Source organism: Dipteris shenzhenensis, chromosome 4 (genome assembly GCF_047967505.1).
Source record: "Dipteris shenzhenensis isolate YYH24624 ecotype China chromosome 4, Dip_SZ_1.0, whole genome shotgun sequence".
In the NCBI taxonomy this organism is placed as follows: Eukaryota; Viridiplantae; Streptophyta; class Polypodiopsida; order Gleicheniales; family Dipteridaceae; genus Dipteris; species Dipteris shenzhenensis.
The window spans coordinates 11,937,800-11,957,895 of NC_141599.1; the positions used below are offsets into that span (position 1 = coordinate 11,937,800).

Genomic DNA, 20,096 nt, shown 5'->3' on the forward strand with positions numbered 1-20,096 from the left:
ATGCCTATGTCTGTTGAGCAGCATGCAGATGGACCAAGGTAGTCTCAAAGAATCGAGGAGCAAAGGAGGGCTTCTGCTCACATAGTCAATATGGCCTTGATGGCTGAGATTATTGCAGAAGTAAAGGAGCCTGCGAGTTTAAAGGAAGCACTTGTAGACCGAGATTGGAAAAATGCTATGCAAGTAGAATATGATAGCATCATGAAGAATGAAACTTGGGAGCTGGTAGATTGACCACCTAACAGAAAGGTTATTTGCACCAAGTGGGTTTGGAAGGTAAAGTACAAGGTCAATGGGACTTTATGAAAGTACAAAGCCAGATTGGTTGCACAAGGATTTTTGCAAGTTGAAGGGTTTGATTTTTAGGAATCTTTCGCTCTGACTACCAGAATGACCACTATTCGCACAGTACTATCAGTGGCTGCTCATAAAAAGTGGCCAGTTTATTAAATGGATGTTAAATCAGCATTCTTGAATGGTGACCTCAAGGAGGAGGTGTACATGGCTCAGCCACTTGGGTTTGAGGCCCCCCATTCTAAGAACAAGGTATGTAAGCTAAAGAAGGCTCTGTATGGGTTGAAACAGGCCCCAAGAGCATGGTACCAATGGATAGACAAATTCTTTCATAAATTAAACTTCAAAAGATGTGATTAAACTTCAAAAGATGTGCCTCAGATGATAACTTGTATGTGTACAGGAAAGGTGGAAAAACTGCTATTATTGTTCTATATGTGGATGATCTCCTTATTATAGGTGACTATGAAGACATGATCCAGTAGACTAGAAAGGTGTTGAGCATATAGTTTGAGATGACAGACTTAGGTTTGATGCATTGCTATTTGGGGATTGAAGTCTGGCAAGAGCCAGGCAAGATCTTCATCTCTCAACAAAAATATGCAAGGGAAATCTTGAAGGCATTTGGTATGTCCAAGTGCAAGGAGATAGCTACACCTATGGAGGTAAATGTGAGGTTGTCTATGGAGGATGCCTCACCACCAGCAGACATCGAGAGGTACAAGAAGTTGGTTGGTAGTCTCATCTATCTGTGCAACACCAGACCGGAGATCAGTTTTGCTGTTGGCGTTTTGAGCAGGTTCTCCAATAAGCCCCGAGAGAATCATTGGAATGCAGGGATGCGGGTGCTTAGGTATGTGAAGGGCACTCTTGATTATGACATCACCTATGGTACGGGCACTTTCTTGGCTGGTCATTGTGACTCAGATTGGGCTAGAGATGTTGATTCTAGGAAATCAGTTTCTGGATATTGTTTCTCTTTAGGTTCAGGTATCTTCTCTTGGATCAGTAAGAAACAACCAATAGTGGCATTGTCTTCTACTGAGGTTGAGTACAAGGCAGCATGTTTTTGCTATATGTGAAGCAGTGTGGCTGAGGAGGATCTTATGGCACATGGGAGTGCAAGAGGATGAGGCAACTGTGTTGGGGTGCAACAATCAAAGTTGCATGGCCATTGCTAAAAATCCAGTGTTTCATGCGTGCACAAAACATATAGAGATTCAGTATCACTATGTGCATGATTTGATTGAGGATGGGATAGTGGAATTGGTCTACTATCCAATAGAGCAAATGGAGTAGATATCTTCACCACGGCACTCGGGAAGGATCAACTTCAGGGTCATCTTCAGAGACTCGGCATTGGGCCAAGAAAGTAGTTCACCTAAGGTGGACATTGAGGGGGGGTGTTAGATATGCTCAATGCCCCACCCTCCTGGTAACCACCAGTGGTCCAAGGTGCTCAAGTTGTAAGGCCCCCATATGATGAGAAGCCATGTGTGAGCCCAGGACACTAGATGGATCGTAACTTGCATGTCAGATGAGGTCTATCAATGAGATTGTTGATGGTAGAAAGGTGATTGTGTGGGAGCCCCTTATTCTTGCTGGGGCCTGGGGAATATTCCGTGAATATTCCATTGACGACTAGCTGGTTCCACTGACTAGGTTGATTGGTCGGAGGCTCCACCGACTAGGTCGACTGGTCGACTCCATCGACTACATTGATTTGACTACCGCCCTCATAGCTATAAAGAGGAGACCTCCCCAGTCCATTGTATCAGATGAGTTCAGATCAGATCTTCTAGCTAGTAGCTCTTCACCTAGTATCTTTCTAGATCGCCATCTAAGCTCCACTGTGGGAGCGCATGGGTGGACGGAGCCATCATCTATACTACATCAGTATTGAAGGAAAAGTTTGTTCCTCTCGAGTTTGCTGTGAACTCTCTATTCTTTATTCAATTTTTGTTCCGATGCGCCGTGTAATTTAACAGAAGCGAGGCAGCAGTCATTCGTCGCTCATCTACTCGTATGGCTCACAGTGGGCATTGAGGTGCTTGATCCTAGCAATGTAATCCCTCGAGGATTCCTTATCATTTTGTTTTATAGCATACAATTGGTTGATCGGGCTCCATTTATGACCGCTGGGAGCGAATCCCACAATAAAGGCTTTTCTCAATGTCTCCTAGTTGATCTTTTCTTTTGAGGTGAGAGCCCTACACCATTGGCTTGCTTTGCCATCCAGGATGAGGCCAAACGCATTGGACATATGTAGGTCTCTGAGAGCACCAAAGGCTTCAAAAATTTGTTCAAACCGCTCCACGTGGGAGACCGGGTCTCCTTCTCTAGGAACTTGGTCATTAGCTTGGAGATGGCTATGGGACGGCTTCTCGAGGGATTCGCAATCCCTGCAGAAAACATTGGGGTGGGTGGAGGTGGTGTTGCCCCCCTTCCTAGGGCGTTCACCAAAATACACATTGCCTCATCAGTCAACACCGTTTGAGTGGTTAGCGAAGGTGGTGTTGCTGTGGGCCTGACGGGGCACAGGGTTGGCTGGCCCAGATGGTCCTCCCCACATAGTTGCTGCTACCGGCATTGGAACGAAGGAACCAAGGCCTGCATTCGTTGGTGCAACTGGTATAGACAGGAAGGGATGGACCCCCGAAGGAGGTGGGTCTTGGGGCATGGGAATGTTAGTTCCATGTAGCAGGCGGTAGGGTGGAAAATGTGGTGCCCCATAGTTGACAAAGGCTGGTGGCACCGGGCCTATTAGAGGTTCATAAGGGACTCCACCTTGGAAGTTCCTAGTATCCCCTCGGTTGGGGTCTTGCCTTCGGAATTCCCTCATCAATGGATCTTCATCATCCATGTTTTCCCACTTGGAAGGTGTGGCCTAGACAGAGGGTCCTGGATTGGCGTAGGTGGTTTCCATCCCAACGGTCTGTGGTTCAGTGGGAGCTGGCTGCTGCTGGCCTTCCCTCCCTGCGGACATGCCGACAAAGGTGTTCTCCATGTCTGCCGACTCTATTTGGCCTAAGCGGCCGAACATGTTGGAGAATGTACCTCTAAGCCTACATGAAACCGAAGGTGCAAGAGAGTTGGGAGAGGCTACACTTGTGAATGGAGCTTCCGATGCCCTTGGACCTGAGGGGTCTTGCATTATTTCTTCTAGACTCTCTGTTTTGTTAGAACTAATTTCGGGCTGGGGACCTACTAACGAGTGGAGGCTCGGGATCGAACTTTTGGATTCCTAGCTAGGATGGATGGTGGTGGGCTAAGCATAGCTCGAAGCACTTTCTTTCGACACGGGATCCTTTGGCAAAATCCTTTCGGACCTCAAGTGCATGTGGGATGCCTCTGGCTAAGCACACTCAGGCTATAAACTGAGGTTATTTCTTTGGCTATCCTAGAGGTATCGCAATGGTCGGCAGGATAGTTCTATAGCGACGATCGAAGGGATAGCTCTATAGCGACGGTTGGAGGGATAGTTCTATAGTGACGGTCCGAGGGATCATGTATTACATCAGGCGGTGGGATACGGGTTTAGCGGCAGGTAGCAATGTAAGTGTATAATGACAGTGGTAGAGTAAGAGGAACCACGGGTGGCGGGATAGATATATTGAGACAATCGGTAGGATAGATCTATCCATGTGGTCAGTGGGAATAGCCGCAAGTGCTATCCCTACGGGCATAGGGATATAGTTAAGAAAGCAGGCAACGGGATAGGGAATTTGTGGGATTTTACTAACACGCCGATCGGCGGTATAGTTATCGCGACGGGCGTGGGGGTCGAAATGGTGACAATCGATCGACGGAATAAGCATATCGCGATGAGGGCACAATAAAAAAGAGAGACAAGTGGTGTGATAAAAAAGAGCGACGATCGGAGGGATACGACTATCACCATGGGCGTGGGGGTGAGTTCACCACGGCTCAATGGCTATCAGGTCAATAGGATTGTAACTCTGACATGCATTAAATCAGGGCGTCGGGTTAGGCCATGGTCAGAAGTTAGGTCGATGGGATAGCTCTTTGGCACCAGCTCAACGGGGTTTGATCGGTGGGATATAGCTAACGCACCAGTCAGTGGGATATTCGATCGACGGGATAGCTCTATGGCACTGACTCGGTGGGATAGGAAAACACAGTGCCGTCGATTGATTTTTGATGATTCTTGAAGATTTAGCAGCTTCTGTTCATGTTTTTTTTGTGGTGGGGGGAAGCTAAACTACCTAATCTACCTACTCAATGAAAAAATTTGGAAAACAAAACACTTTTTGAAAGCCAAAATGCAAAATTTCATAAAGGGTGAGTTCTAAGACACAAAACAACTTCAAGATTTGTCAAGAATCCTCATTTTTGTTGTTTTTTGAGGTGTTTGGACCTCACACAATCCTTAGAAATCACACCCACTAAGTTCCTATTAACTTGAAACACTAAAAAGCATTAAAGACAAGCTTCAAATGCTCCCAAATGGCTTTCCAACAAGAAAAAACAGTTTTCCATCCTCACTCTCACTTCCTCCCTCTCTTTTCTCCTACAACTCCACTAACAAGCTCCAAGTTAAGCTTGAAGACTTGTGCAATGGGTAGAGATCAAAGGGAAACAAGTGCAAATGCAAAAGCATACCTTTTCTCCCTGGCAGCGGTGCCAAAAATGTTGTGGGTCTTGGCGGTGACTCATGTGTCATGGGGATGTTGAAGATATGCTGATGGAGCCTGCACTCCAAGCTACTCCTTCTGGGAGCAATGCATAGCATGAGTCATTCGCAATTGTCACTCGAGTAGCCTTTGGATTGTTGCAATATGTCTCCACACGAGAAAGGGGGAAGGAGAAGAGGGGAGAAGAGAGGGGAGAAGGGAGGGAGAAGGAGAAGGGAAGGAGAAGGAGAAGGGAAGAGGAGAGTGAAGAGGGATGGAGTGGTAGACACAAGGACACTACAATGGAAAGAGAAGACTGAGCTTGTATTCAAACTTGTGCAAACAACAATGAAGACCAAAGTCAACACTTTGGCCTTTTATATAAGTCACCTTTTGAAGGGAGAGCCAACCCTTTTCCTTTTTAGCACTCTCCTTCTCTTTACAACCAAAGGCTCTTGGGCTCGTAGGGTGCCAAGGCATATTACAATTCTTTCCATCTCTCCCCAGTGGCAGAAATAGCACTTGTGTTAACCATATTAAAGCGTTTGGGACAAATCCTAGAATTAGGAGGTGGTCCTTGTTAGATATCAATGCTCCACTCTTGTGTAACTACGCAAGAACCAGCTAACTCTACTAGTAAGCCCCCCATATGAGGAGAAGGCATTTGAGTAGCTCGGTTATCTGGTAGGTCCTAGTTTGGACACCAGATGGGGGCCATGTGTGGCCTGATGGCTGGACGGCTTTAGATAGAGTTGGCACACTGCGAACTAGGCTACATGCAAGTGCAAGAAGGCATCCCTTGATTGACCGCACTAAGGGTAGATGGAGCATTTCTCGGGGCAGCCCACTCTCAGGTTGCAGGGCCTGTTTGGAGCCTCAGATGATCCCGGATGGCTCTATCATATGGTTGGTGGCCTACCCCTAGTCGATCGTTTTGCACACCGGTTCTATCGTATGGTCGGTGGCTTATTTTGGGATCGACCCCCAGTCGACCATTTTGGGCGGATTGGGTTGGTCACCCAATTGAGCCTAACCGACTACGACTGGTGGCTATATAAGAGCAAGCCCGTGAAGCTCATTTCATCACTGGCTACAACAACCTTGATTCCTTAGCATCCAACCTCCGTCTTCTACTGTTTCCAGCATGCCATCAAAGCTTCTTTCACAGGAGCGCACGATTGGGAGGCAGTGCCATCTATTGTATCAGTTCTACAGTAATCAAATTTTTGATTCTCCATACTATCTTGTTTTCTCTCTTGCGTACGAGATCCTGTTATCTATTGAGCACAGACGTTGTATTATTTTTTTATAGTCCTAACAAGTTCCCAAATAGCGCTTGTGTTAGCCTCGTGCCTCCTAGGCTTAGGTGATTTGGGGATCAAACTCCTTGAGCACCCTCACTCCTTAAACCATTTGGGGCTCGAACCCCATGAACGTAGCTCAAAACCTAGAGTGGCGAGGCTTAACTTTTGCGACACACTCCACAACAACCCTGCACGATGCATGGAATCCTTTGCTTCGAAATATTTGGGGATCAAACTCCCTGAGTTTGAGTTGTACTCCTTTTATGGCTATTTTCATTGGCGTGGCTATTTCCGTGGACGTAGACCTAAAATATGCATGTTGCCTACAATCTTTGGTCTTGGTGTTAGCTGGAACATACAACATGTGCCTGGAATCCTTGGAATTTGGGGTGGACTTTGGGTATTTGGGGATCAAACTCCCTAAATTTGAGCTATACTCCTTCCATGTGCACATTGCTTGCTATCACTGGCTTGTCCATTGAAGTGGATCATGTAGCCTAATCACCTCTCACTGAATTACCATGCATTCGGTGGCTACACTCTATGGATGTTAACAAATGCATATTTCTAGGATTGGATTTTGGATTTTGGTGCATAATTCCATGTTACTCCCCATAGGGAATGGGTCTTCACTTATGACAGTGGAAAGACAGGTTGTGTGCATCTTGGAAATAACTATGCATGTGACATAGTGGGAGCAGGTGACATAAAGTTTTCTTTTGCTCATGGGTATGCATTTGTTTAAAAAAATATGAGACATGTGCCTAAGCTGACCAAGAGTCTCATTTCAGTGGGCCAACAAGATGATGCTAGTTTTAAGACCACTTTTGGCTTTTAGAGCTGGAAAATTCAGAAGGGCTCTATGGTTTTGGCCAAGGGTGCCAAGTGTGGGACTTTGTATCCCTTACATGTATAAGGGGTGATCATGTTGTTGCAATAAACGAGTAGCCAAGTACTCTATGGCATTGCAGGTCGGGGCACATGAGCTAGAATGGAATGAAGCTCTTATGCTATTTGGATTATGTACCGCATTTGAGTTTTTTTTATTTTGAATTTTGTGAGCACTGTCTCTATGGAAAGAAGACTAAATCAGCCCATTAAAGAAGGGGAAAGAAAGAGCTTGAAAGGCTTGATTTGGTGCATTCAGACGTATGTGGTCCCATTCATATACGATCAATAGGCAAGGCTGAATACTATGTGACATTCATTGATGATGCAACTAGGAAAGTATGGGCTTATGCTATAGCTTGGAAGAGCGATGTGTTCCAGGTATTTAAAAAATGGTTGTCTTTGGCTGAAAATCAGTGAGGTAGAATGCTTAAATGCCTACGGACTGATAATGGTGGAGAGTATATCTCTCATGACTTTCAATATTTTTGTGATACATGTAGGATCAAGAGGGAGCTCACATCCCCTCGTACTCCAGAGTAAAATCCAGTTGAAGAACATATGAACCACACCATTCAGGAAAGGTTGCAATGTATGCTTTCCATTGCAAGTCTTTCTGATGGTTTTTGGGCTGAGGCAATGAAGACTACAGTGCATGTGATCAATAGATCACCTAGTAAGAGTATTCTTGAAGAGGCATGGAGTGACAAGAAGCCCTCTTACTCTCATTTGCATATATTTGGGTGTAAGGCATATGCACATGTGCCAAAACAGCTTCGGAAGAAGCTAGATCCTAAGTCTAGGAAACGCATCTTTTTGGGTTATGGTGAAAGTGGAGTCTCTGGGCTATCGTCTTTGGGATCTAGAAGCAAAGAAGATCATACGAAGCCATGATGTGGTCTTCAATGAGAAGAAGATGCATAAGACACCCATGAGGGATATAGAAATGAGGAGAATCACTTTCCTGGATGTGAATCCACCCGCATATGTTGATGGACAACAAGTTGTCCATGCACCGAATGTGTAGGAAATGGTTCCACCAGGTACTCCCACAAGTACACAATTAAGGGCAGATGATGGATCATCTATTGGTGGCAATGATGAGCCAAATGTGGCTGATATTTATGTGGAACTGCAAGCTAAAATGCCCTTGAGAAGAACATCTAGAGTGTCTAGACCGCCTAAGAGATTTGTTCTAAGGTAGACTATGTGATGCTTACTGATTATGAGCAGCCTTCTTGCTATAGAGAGGCTATGATGAATGAGGATCAGTGCAAGTGGGAGTATGATATGCAATTAGAGATGAGTTCACTCATAAAGAATAAGACTTGGGACTTGTTTTCTTTTCCACATGGAAAGAAAGCATTGCCATGTAAATGGGTCTACAAGATGAAGGCCATAACTGACGATGTGCCTAAGTACAAGGCCCGTTTGGTCGGGCTAAAGGGTTCAAGCAAGAGAAGGATGTGGAATTTGATGAGATATTCTCTCCAATTGTGAAGATGACCACACTTAGATGTATACTTGGACTTGTGGCACCAAAGGATATGGAGCTTATGCAGGTGGATGTCAAGACAGCTTTCTTGCATGGGGATTTGCATGAGGAAATTTACATGGTACAGCCGGAAGGCTTTGAAGAAAAGGGAAAAGAGAATTTGGTTTGCAAGCTGAAAAAGAGTCTCTATGGCCATACGCAAGCGCCTAGAGAATGGTATCACAAGTTTGATGCTTTCATTCAGTCCCAGGGAAGAAGTGAGATTGATCACTAGCTCTACACTAAAAGGGCTAAGGATAATAGCCTAATACTTCTGGCACTTTATGTGGATGATATGATGTTGGCTAGAAAGAACACTTATGAGATTGATGCATTGAAGTCCAAGTTGCATGAGGCCTTTGACATGAAGGATTTGGGACCTGCAAGTCATATTCTTGGTATGCACATCATGCGTGACCAGAGTAGGAAACTCCTTTGGCTTTCACAGAAGGAATATGTTACAAAAGTGTTGCAGCATTTCAATATGGAGGGGGGGAAGGAAGTAAGTACTCCATTGCCTCCATATGTGAAACTGAGTCAGGCAGATAGCCCCAAATCAGATGAGGAGAGGGCCATGATGGCCAAGGTTCCTTATGCATCAGTGGTACTTGGGAGTCTTATGTATGCTATGATAGCTACTAGACCGAACATTGCATTTGCAGTGGGAGTTGTTAGCCGGTATATGGATAATCCAAGAAAGAGGCATTGGGAGGCAGTTAAGTGCATCATGAGGTACATGAAGGGTACCAAGGAGGTGTGTATCTGCTTTGATAGAGGAGAGATGCATGTGTATCTGCTTTCATGAGGTACATGAAGGGTACCAAGGAGGTGTGTATCTGCTTTGATAGAGGAGAGATGCGTGTATTTGGATACACAGATTCAGACTATGCAGGGCATGTGGATAGAAGGAGATCCACTTTTAGTTATGTGTTCACCTTTGCAGGTGGTGCAGTGTCATGGATGTATCGCGCACAGAATTGCATTACTTTGTGTACCACAGAGGCTGAGTATCTTGCAGCCATAGAAGCTGAAAGGAGGCTATATGGCTTGATCGGCTAGTGAGAGATTTGGGCAAGGATGGCATACTGCGAAGATGTGTGTGCGAACATGAATACATCGATGTGCTTGAAGAAGCCCACTCAGGAATCGCAGGAGGTCATTTTGCCACTGATGTTATAGCATGAAAAGTGCTGCAAGCTGGTCTCTGGTGGCCGACACTCTTCGAAGATGTAGCCGAATTTATCAAACGATGCGACCCCTACCAGCGTATCCAAATCCCACACAAGGAAGACATGATGCCCCTGACTGAAATCGTGGCTAACCAACCCTTTGAAAAATGGGGCATCGATTTCATTGTCATACAGGTGTACCAACATTGCATAGTGATTTCGTGAGTGCTATTCAGCTAGCACATAATCCGATCTTTCATGCAAAGACCAAACACATTGAGGTCAGGTACCATTTTATCAGGGAGGTACTTAAGGACAAGCGCATAGAGCTTGTCAAGGTTCATATAGATGATAACTCTGCAGACATGTTGACGAAGAGTCTACCTAGTCAGTGATTTGAGTATTGTTGTGTATTGATGGGCATTGGTTAGTATGATCATTGGTTGTTCTCCCTTAAAGGCAAATTGGCTTTCAGTTGTGGGGATTAGAGGCCACTATACCTTAGCCCTGGTTATGTATAGTACTCAAACACATATATATATGGATGACATAGAAGATTAGGGTGTTCTACGCCCACCAAAAACTTGTGCACTTGTGCACATGACTCTCTCGTTTGGCTCTCCCTCTCTCTCACCTTCTTCTATTCTGCTTCCATTGTTGAGATCTCTCACATGTGACCCATAGTGCCACATCACCCTCCAGTGTGGCACATCATCATTTTGATCACACTCTTGGGATCAAAATTTGGCCATCCTTCCAGGAGCCATAACTTTTGATCCAGGGGGAATTTCATGGTGATCCAAAAAGCAAAATAATGATCAGCAGATTGTGCTCTACACACTGATCATCTTAGGTCTTCCATTTGAACTTTTCATAAGTCATCATCATCCAATCCTCATCATTGGAACCACCTCTTGATCCATTGCAGCACATCCAACACATAAAATGAATGAACTAAATCTCATTTTTCTGCAGTTGATGCTTGGACATGTAGTCTAGCTATACAATAGCACCGCCATAGAGGAGAACCAACTCCACCAAGCCAAGTAAGCCATTGCCACATTACTCGATTAGTTCACGTCAACATCATCAGTCCATGCAATTCTATCATCGGTATACACATTCACACATTTAACACCAAATTAGTACTCTTGGCATTTGGCAGAACATCACATAGTGTGACACTTGGCAGAGTTCTTGGTTTCAAGATTGTTGCACATTTCACGCACACATGCCACCCATGTAAAGTCACACATGGTTGACTATTCTTTGCATTGGTTCCTACACACATACATCAACCTTGTACAGCCTCTTGGCTATGCCAAATACTCAATTGTTATTGAATACTTATAGGATTGATCCTCAGAATACATGTAGTTCTCACATGACGTGGTTGTGACCATTTACTTATGCCCCACAATGGCAAATTTCACACAGTTTCCTTATGGGTAGACACTCTCACCGATACACGAGTAAGCCTCTTGCACAGAGCACCAGACCATCTCCATCATGGAGTTATCCACATCATGGGGTTGATGATACACCAGTCATGACTTTAGATGAGATCCGTGAGTAGAAAGAGAACCTTCTTTGACCACTCATTGCCACATGATATGTACCAGTTTATGATGCAGACTCGAGCCTCATTGGCCTTGAGCAATTGGATGTAGATGCACCACATGTTAGAATGGATCAGCCCACTTCTTTTGATCATGCACATTTCATTATAAGCCCTTAGTATGAGGCACATTTGATGATAAGCCCTCACCACGATGCAGTCCCATTTACATCAGCACAACTTGATTCCAGTGATGTATAGCCATCAAATTTATGCATGGATCCAACTCCATCTTTTGCCATAGATGCAAATACATAGTAAGAGTTCACTAATGATCATGCATCTATTCAGCACAGGTAAGTCCTTAGTATGAGGCACTCACATCTCTAGCTATATGTAGAGATATATGCCCCTGTGCATCCAGCTCTTCAGGTGATTCCATTCTAGCATCCATCACTTATGCTTTCACCTATGATGAAGAGCTCATCACATCCTTGGACACAGTTTTTATCAGTAGCATAGATAAGAACATCAATCTTCAAGACATTCTAGCAATGGCTGAGTCATGCCACGTTGCACCACCCAGTGATCATACCTCTTTCGATCAGCAGGCTGTTCCTTAGGATGATGACTTTTATGCATCATGCAGTCCTGCCCCAGTGTTGTGGACATCATCAGGCTCAACCATAGTGTAACATGGAGAGACTCAATGTTTCATCATGCATTTATGGATGTAGTATACAGTCCATACTTGATGCAGATTAGTGGTTGGATCTAGGACTACAGATCAAACCCTTCATCAGCATTCGGCACTGCATATGCCTCAGGGATATCTTATGTTTTCTTAGTTGTATTTCAGGCTTCTAGGCCTTTATATTGTTAGCTCCTTCTTGACGAGCCTACGACAGATGCTACATCCCATGCCTATGGACATTTAGCCATGCATACATCAGACAACCTTTAGCTCATGACAGTTGAGCATATAGGCTTGATAGGTTGCTGTACCTTGTCAATTTTACAGCCCTCTTCATCACAAAGTAGTGTATCACACCTACACCTTTGGCCCCAGATCTTTAGCCCCTGGATAACTCTATCCACACCAACTATGCGGTCTTCTTTGACTCCGCATCATGTGATAGATATTATACTTCTACTACATCATAGAGTCCTCCACTGCTGTCAGCTCTTTTGGGTTGGTGAGACCCTCATATGTCACAACCTACCGGATTGTTTCTCCAAGAAGTTAAATGTAGCAATGATAAAAAATCTATTTCCTTTGCCTTGCTATGATACCTTGCTAGATGCAGCTCCAGGTCATGAAATGTATAGTTTTTTGGATGGCTTCAATGGGTATAATTAGATTTAGATGGCCGAAGAAGACAAGGATAAAAAGGCATTTGTTATAGAATGGGGACTTTATGCCAGTAACGTCATGACGTTTGGGTTAATAAATGCACCACCAACATTTCAATCATGGATATAGAAGGTCTTTGAATCATACCTGACCACCTTCACATAGGTGTTTTTGGATGACTTCAACATTAGGGAAAGCATCAGGATCCTTACTGGATTGTGGAGGATCTAAAATAGGAAACTTTTCAGATTGCGGATTTACATGGCAACATGTTCCCAACACTAGTCTATGGATTCCACATGAAGCCATTTATACATGAACCGATAGACCAATTAAAGGATCTAGGATTGAAAGGGGCAGTATCCGGGTATAATATCTGGGTATAATATGGGGGTGGTGGTAGCCCGTATTTAGTGGATTGACAATTTTCACGTGTGGGTCACATCAAAGAGATAGTTTAAATGTCACATGATTGATTACTATGTTCAATTCACTATAATATCAATCCTTCAAATCAGTTGGAGCGTGTGTAAGATCGATTTCATCGATTCAAATCTCACTGTGCGTTCCATAAAATCGTTGGAAGTATCCATTTCTTTGATTTTTGTCTCCTGCTAAGTTTGCAAATGCATGTGCTCACGGACTTCAATAGTTAGGATTTTATATAGCAAAACAGAGAAGCACACGACGAACGCCTAAGAATCCAAATCCCTGCCAAAAATCCCAGCACAAATATTCTTTGCAGAGGCTCTTCAGTTGATGCAGCAAGCCAAGAATCGTTCAATGACCATCAAGTTCTCCTACGTGACGGTCGAATCCAACAATGCAACCACCATCTTTACCAAGGAGGTAAATGCATGCACCGCCTATTACAACTACACTGTGGCATGCATAGCGTTTGCTCTTATTAGGGCAATTAAAGTATGCCAAGTATTATACAAATTTCAAAATTTTCAAAAATCTTATGTTTAGCTTTCCTAAAACTGAACCATTGCTAAGGCTACCCCCGTGGGGTAGGCCAAAAAATGCCACAGGGACCTCCATAGGAAATTCAAAATAATGATAACGAGTACTAAACCCATGCTTTACATGGGCAAAGACGCATGACCACCATCCTCAACCAATCCCCATCTGAAGGTGGATCTTTGATTCTTAAATTTTGGCTAAGTCTTAACCCATGGCTTTGAGACCTTCCATCTCCTCCTTTCATTCCATTAACCTTCCATCTCTACCTTCCTCCCGAAGGTGACCTTCCATCTCCTCTATTCCATTGACCTTCTATCTCCTCCTTGCCCCTAAAGCTGCCTCTTGTCTTTCCACCTCCTCCCCAAATCCTTCCTCTTGTCTTTCCACCTCCCCCCCTTCCAAGCCTCCATCCACAAGCCTCCATCCAAGAACTCCTTCTTTGTGACATGTGGCAGGCTCTTCTCCTCCAAGCTACCACGTGTCCTCTCCTTTTTGGCTTGCCCTCTAGGTAGCCTTAGCATCGACTTGTTTTTTGCAAAGCAAAAATTAGTAATTGTTTAATTTTGAAAAAAATCCAATTTGTCTATTGGCTGGTGGTATGTGCTATTGAATGTTAGTGGTTGGTGGTGTGTGCCATTGAATGCTAACAGGCCCATAGCCCCTCCTTCAGCTTCTTCCTCGACTACGGCACCACCACAATAGATAACCAGACGAGCCACAGCTCCCATCCATCCTTGCCAATTCTCCCCCCCCCCCTTTCTCCTCCCTCCTCTCCAATTCCCTAATCTTCCCCTCACGCCCTTTCTCCTTTAGCTTCCCAGTCTTGCCCAGCCCTGTTGGATTCGCTCGCCTCTACTTCTATCCCTTGGCATTCCAGTAGTATAACCTCTCCTCAGCTGTCTTCTTCATCACTACCGGCCCTTTCACCCTCCTCTCCAATGCCAACATTCCCAAGCCATCTGTTCTGGCTCCAGCAAGAGGCCAACTCCAACTACCTCTTCAAGGAGTTTCCCATCAATGTCACTGATGTCCCTTTGATTCTCACCTTTGATTCACCTGCGTTTTCTAGCGAAGTTGGAGAGAAGATAAGTGGTGACCTTGAGAATCGTAAGATCTATCAAATGGATCCATTGCATTAGGAACTCAAAAAATAGAGAATATATTTGATTGGATTGGATTCTGTTAGTGTTCACAGAAAATCGTAATGTATGTTATAAAGGATAGAGTTGCAAGATCACAGCAAATCGGTAGCATATTATTCAAGTGGTTCTTCCTCTTTCTGAAAAGATTTTATTTTTTGCTAGCCTTCTGGTAAGAAAGTTTGCACGGATTAAGATGAAGCCTTACATTCCTGATTTCAAATCAACGTTTGAGCACTTTTGCATTCATGATGGAGGTAGCTGATGAGCTGGAGAAGAATTTGGATCTTTCAGAGTGGCACATGGAGCCATCCGTATGACTCTTTATAGGTTTGGGAACACCTCTAGTAGCTCATTGCAGTATGAGTTAGCGTACACTGAAGCAAAGAGCAGAGTTTGCAAAGGGGACAGAATTTGGCAGCAGATAGCTTATGGGTCTATCTTCAAATGCAACAATGTTATGTCGAGTGCTTTGAACTCTATAAAGTCAAAAGAAGAAATAATGCTTGGTTAGGTTTCATCAAAAAGTTTCTTGTAGATGTATCCACAATGACGAATCTGTAGAGAAACATTGTGTAGCATGAGGAGACCTCAAGTCTATTTTCTGATAGATTTGGGCATTGCAAGAGGCAAATGCAATCAGTAGTATTATATGAAAGTTGTCCCTGCTGGAATGAATGAGAATTCCTGGTTAGTATTAGCTTTATGAACGGAGCGCTTGGCAGTCCTGATGGTATGCACTTGTAAACCACATCATGCTACTTATACAATGTAATCCCTGATTCCTTTCTTGGTACATGTACCGATTCTTCTACGCAGTCTGAGTTCTTTACAACTTAGGCAAAAACATATTGGCATAAATGTAATAGTCGCGGACATGTTTAGCGGTAGGATGTGTAATGGCATCATGCTACTTATACAATGTAATTCCTGATTCATTCTTTGGTGGGTGTGTATCACATTCTTATGTGCAGTAAAGGTTTTTATACAGCTTTGGCAACTCATATTGGCGGATATGTCATAGTTGTGGACTTGTTTCCTTATGCTCCACCACCCCTCCGAGGCCCGCCTGTTTTGGGCAGCCTGTTGAATGAAATTCATCTTGTTTTTAAAGGTTAAATTCAAAATAAAAAAAATAATAAAATAATGTAGCAATGGTAGCTACGCACGGAGGGCGGGCCAAAAATTTGCGAGGCTTTTGTATGCATGTCATTGCCATTGCCATTGCATGGGATACTTAACTTATGCGTGATGGGTATTTATGATGAATCCGCTTAAGCGCCGCCTCTTTCTCTTTCATTCTCTGTGCACTCTGACCATTCTCCGTTTCTGCCCGTGCATAGTCTTTCTTTGTCTATGTGCTTGTGCTCTCCTCATTTACCTCTGCACACCGCACTTGGGCTTCAACTCAGCAACCCATCTTCATTCTCCATTCGTGTTTCGTTTGACGGCTCACCTCTTTTGAGAGCTCCTTTGCTCGACCCCCCTATCGTCCTCCATGTTCTCCGACCGCTTCCTCCTCAGATCCCGCTATGCTGCGACCCTGAAATCACCTGGTGGTGAGGAGGATCAAAGCTTGTTGCGGGATCGGGGATCCGAGGATTCTGTGCCCGTTTCGCTCGATATGCCAGAGGTTTTTCTTCATTCTTACATTCAGCTTTTCGTGTGCAAATCCGCACCCACATTGTAGTATATATTTCGATAGCGTCTTAGTCTTGCATTACGTTTAAAACCTTGGTTTTCTTCTATTTGGCTTTTCATCTACGTCCTGTTAACTACTGTTTCGTCCTGTTTATCAAAATGTGCAACCTACTTTTCTTCCCATTAACTATCTCGGGTGGGACATCTTGGAAACTGCCACATGCACTGTGGCTTTCTGATGCAGATGGTAGTTCTCAAAGTGGCTCTCCATTGCCAGGGTTGTGCGCGAAGAGTGAAGAGGGCGCTGTCAAAGCTTGAAGGTATGCCTTGCTACTTCGCAGGCTGAGCTTTTAGTTTTGATTTGCTCAACAGCTCAACAACTCCCATCTTTTATTCTGGGTAACGGACATTTCAACCGACAGAGCTTGATGTGTTATTGTAACCCTCGGGTTTCAGGCGTAAGCACGTTTCACATAGACTTGCATCAGGAAAAGGTTACAGTGACTGGGAAGGTGAATCCTGAGGTGGTGCGGGACAGCGTTACAAGAGTAATCAAGGCAACTGAGTTCTGGCCCAACGCGAGCCGACTGCAGGCTCAACCCTTGGAGGACAAGGCACAGCGCGATTCCCTTGTTAGTGCTGCAATTGCATTTGCGTGAGGCCAGATAGTATTGATCCGTGTATTTTGAAATAATTACGGTCTTTTCAGATACGGATCTCGATAAACACCTTCCGCCACCCTTCTTAATCATGGACATACACTTGTCCTGCTCATCCATCAGATCAGTCAACAAGCTTTGGCTTTCAGCACGTACTCTTGATGGGAGACGTTTTTATTAAAATCCGGACGAGTTTGAACTTTTTTGTTGTGCAAATAACTTTGGGCATGTAGGTTTGTATATGCTATTTGATCCGAATCGTGAGAGGAATAAATTACTTAAAAACTGTTGCCCCTAGGCAAATTGAAAATTTTACATGCAGGTTTTGCCTTAAAATTCTTAGCACTTCTTCTAGGAGAGGGTAAATCGAATTGTCCATTTAATTAAATGGGTTTTCCATTTTCAAATTTTCATATGTTATTGGATGACTTTTTGGTGAGTCTAATTTTCTTTGGAAGGTTTGGCCCAATTGTTTATAGCACTACCTTGTAGAACTTTGATGCCTTCTTTTTTTTTTGGATGCCGTTTAGTGTGATTTTCCACGTATAGCATTTTAAATCTCTTATTTCAATATTTATCAAATTCGGAATGCATCTATTAAAGTCTCCTCGCTCTTCAAGGAACTTGCTCACCTATTACACTGGGAGGTAGACTTGTCTATGATTTTTTTTGCCCTTTTGTTTTCCCTAGGAAAATCTACAAGGTCAAAAGTTTGCTTGCATTGGACAACAATATTACATGTTAGTATTGTGCTAGTTATGAGTTTTGGTATAGTTGTATCTCACTTAGGTCATGATTACGAGTATTTCCATTACTTGAGAGGCTTTGAGTATATTGCATAAGGGTAACTTGCATGGGTTGTAATGTTAGGTATGTGCACATAAAAAAAAAAGTAATGCAAATCTATTATCTCGAAGCCTCTCGAATTTTGGATTGCTATATCTTGGAATCTATTTGATTTTAAATAAAAAATTATGAAGATTCCATTGCAAATCCAAAATTTTAACCATGTGCTACATCATTTGCTATATTTGAGGTGTGCAATGTAGCACTTGATTTGCATCAACAGATTAGCACATGTTATATAGTTTAAGTAGGCACATTTTGATAAACAAAAAAGGGAGCTACCTAATGGGAGAGAGATATAGTAAATGCATGTCCAATATTATCATTGCTTGATCTTCCATGCATTTCTATGAAATCAGATGCTTATACACATTTTAAATGTGAAGTAGGATCTTAAAGCATAGTAATGAATGCAATAGTTGGCCATTACCTTGTATATTTTTCACTATTCTTTTTTTTGGTATTCTAGGTACAAGTAGCATATTTTGTCTACGATGGATTAGAGACTTGCTCCTTTGGGTCTCAAGGTGGGACCTTACTTGGCTTCTATCATTGCTTGGATTGGATCTATGCTTAGTTTACTCAACGATTTAGTTAGATGAGGAGCCATGTGATATTGTTTGAGAGACAAAGCATGCGCTTAAGAAATGGTATTGCCTTTTTAGTGCAACCTCACAAAATAAGGACTAGTATAGAGATAGAGAATATTATATATTTCTAGGTGTTGTCTACCTTCCTAACCTTAAGGTAGGGGCCTGGACACACATTTTACTTGCATCAAAATGTTATGAACTAAAAGAGGTGGCAATGGATCATTACTATATAATCATTATTGTATATAACTATTAAATATGAAGTAGGATCTTAAATCATAGCAAAGAACTCAAAAGTTGGGCTTTGCCTTTTATATTTTTCACCATTTTTACTTGTGGTATTCTAGATAGGAGTAGCATGACCCATCTATGACATGTTAGAGACCCGCCCTATTGGGTCTCAAGGTGGAACCTTAAAATGTCTTTGATTTCAAGATCCCCTCCATTGTAGTGACCACTTGGCTTCTATGATTGTTTGGATCAGATGTATGCTTAGTTTACTCAATGATTCAGCTAAATGAGGAGCCATGTGATGTTGATCGAGAGGCAAAGCATGTGCATAAAAAATGGTATTACCCTTTTAGGGCAACCTCACATAATGAGTATAGAGATAGAGATATAGAAAGACATGATTATATATATATTGGTAGGTGTTGTCTACCCTTTCTAACCTTGATGTCACTTTCTACTCACATCAAGAGCAAAATGATCTAGAGCAAAATGTGTGTATCTCTCTCTCTCTCTCTCTCCCCCCCTATATATATATATATATATATATATATACTCTTTGTGTGTGTGTGAGTGAACAATGTACAATAGTCAGTATAGGTAGCATGACCCATCTACGGGCTAGAGACCCGCTTTGTTGGGTTGAAAGGTGGAAACTAAGAACGTCTTTAACTTCAAGAAATAAAATTTCAACTTTTGTTTATAAATCTCAATATTCCAATGAAAATTTCTTTCAAGTTGGATATTGGTTAGGCCTTAGACTCTCTCTCTCTCTCTCTCTCTCTCTCTCTCTCTCTCTCTCTCTCTCTCTCTCTCTCTCTCTCTCTCTCTCTCTCTCTCTCTCGTTGGTGCATGGATATGTATCCTCAAGCTTGCAATTAGAGAACCTCGGTTCAATTTGTGTTGTGCTCACATGTGAGCTACCATATGGATCATGTGTGCTCCATTGGATTTAAGTAATGATGTTGAAACCTGTCCCTCTCTCTCTCCACCCTAGTCTTGTCATCACACATGTTTTCAAACTACTACATACATAATAACTACATCTTGCTATTCATAATTTGTAAGCATTTACAAATCCAGGCAATGCATATATGTGGACAAATTTGATTAGATGCATATACATTCGTGTATATACATTAAAGATATGTAAGAATATATATATGCAATATATTGGAATGTCATATTGTAAGATCAGATGAGGTGGACATTTGATATGAGTTGGAGATATTAAATTAATTGAGAACTAACAAATCAAGCTACACAAACAATGGTCCCTAAGATGATGG

General features: G+C 43.0%; 1 protein-coding gene across 1 annotated transcript; it reads left to right on the plus strand.

The window, feature by feature from the left end:
- Positions 1–16,160: 16,160 nt before the first annotated feature.
- Positions 16,161–17,454, plus strand: LOC147902466 (heavy metal-associated isoprenylated plant protein 36-like). The gene is made up of 3 exons (XM_087374049.1): positions 16,161–16,473; positions 16,726–16,801; positions 16,938–17,454. Exons 1-3 carry the CDS (start codon positions 16,339–16,341, stop codon positions 17,138–17,140), a joined length of 414 nt encoding a protein of 137 aa, XP_087230175.1. The 5' UTR covers positions 16,161–16,338; the 3' UTR covers positions 17,141–17,454.
- Positions 17,455–20,096: the final 2,642 nt, after the last annotated feature.

Excerpts from the sequence above, each read along its gene's own strand:
- LOC147902466 (XM_087374049.1), top strand. The coding sequence starts at position 16,339 with ATGTTCTCCGACCGCTTCCTCCTCAGATCCCGCTATGCTGCGACCCTG. Across the intron at positions 16,474-16,725 it reads TTTCGCTCGATATGCCAGAG|ATGGTAGTTCTCAAAGTGGC; the intron begins GTTTTTCTTCAT and ends TTTCTGATGCAG. Across the intron at positions 16,802-16,937 it reads GGCGCTGTCAAAGCTTGAAG|GCGTAAGCACGTTTCACATA; the intron begins GTATGCCTTGCT and ends CTCGGGTTTCAG.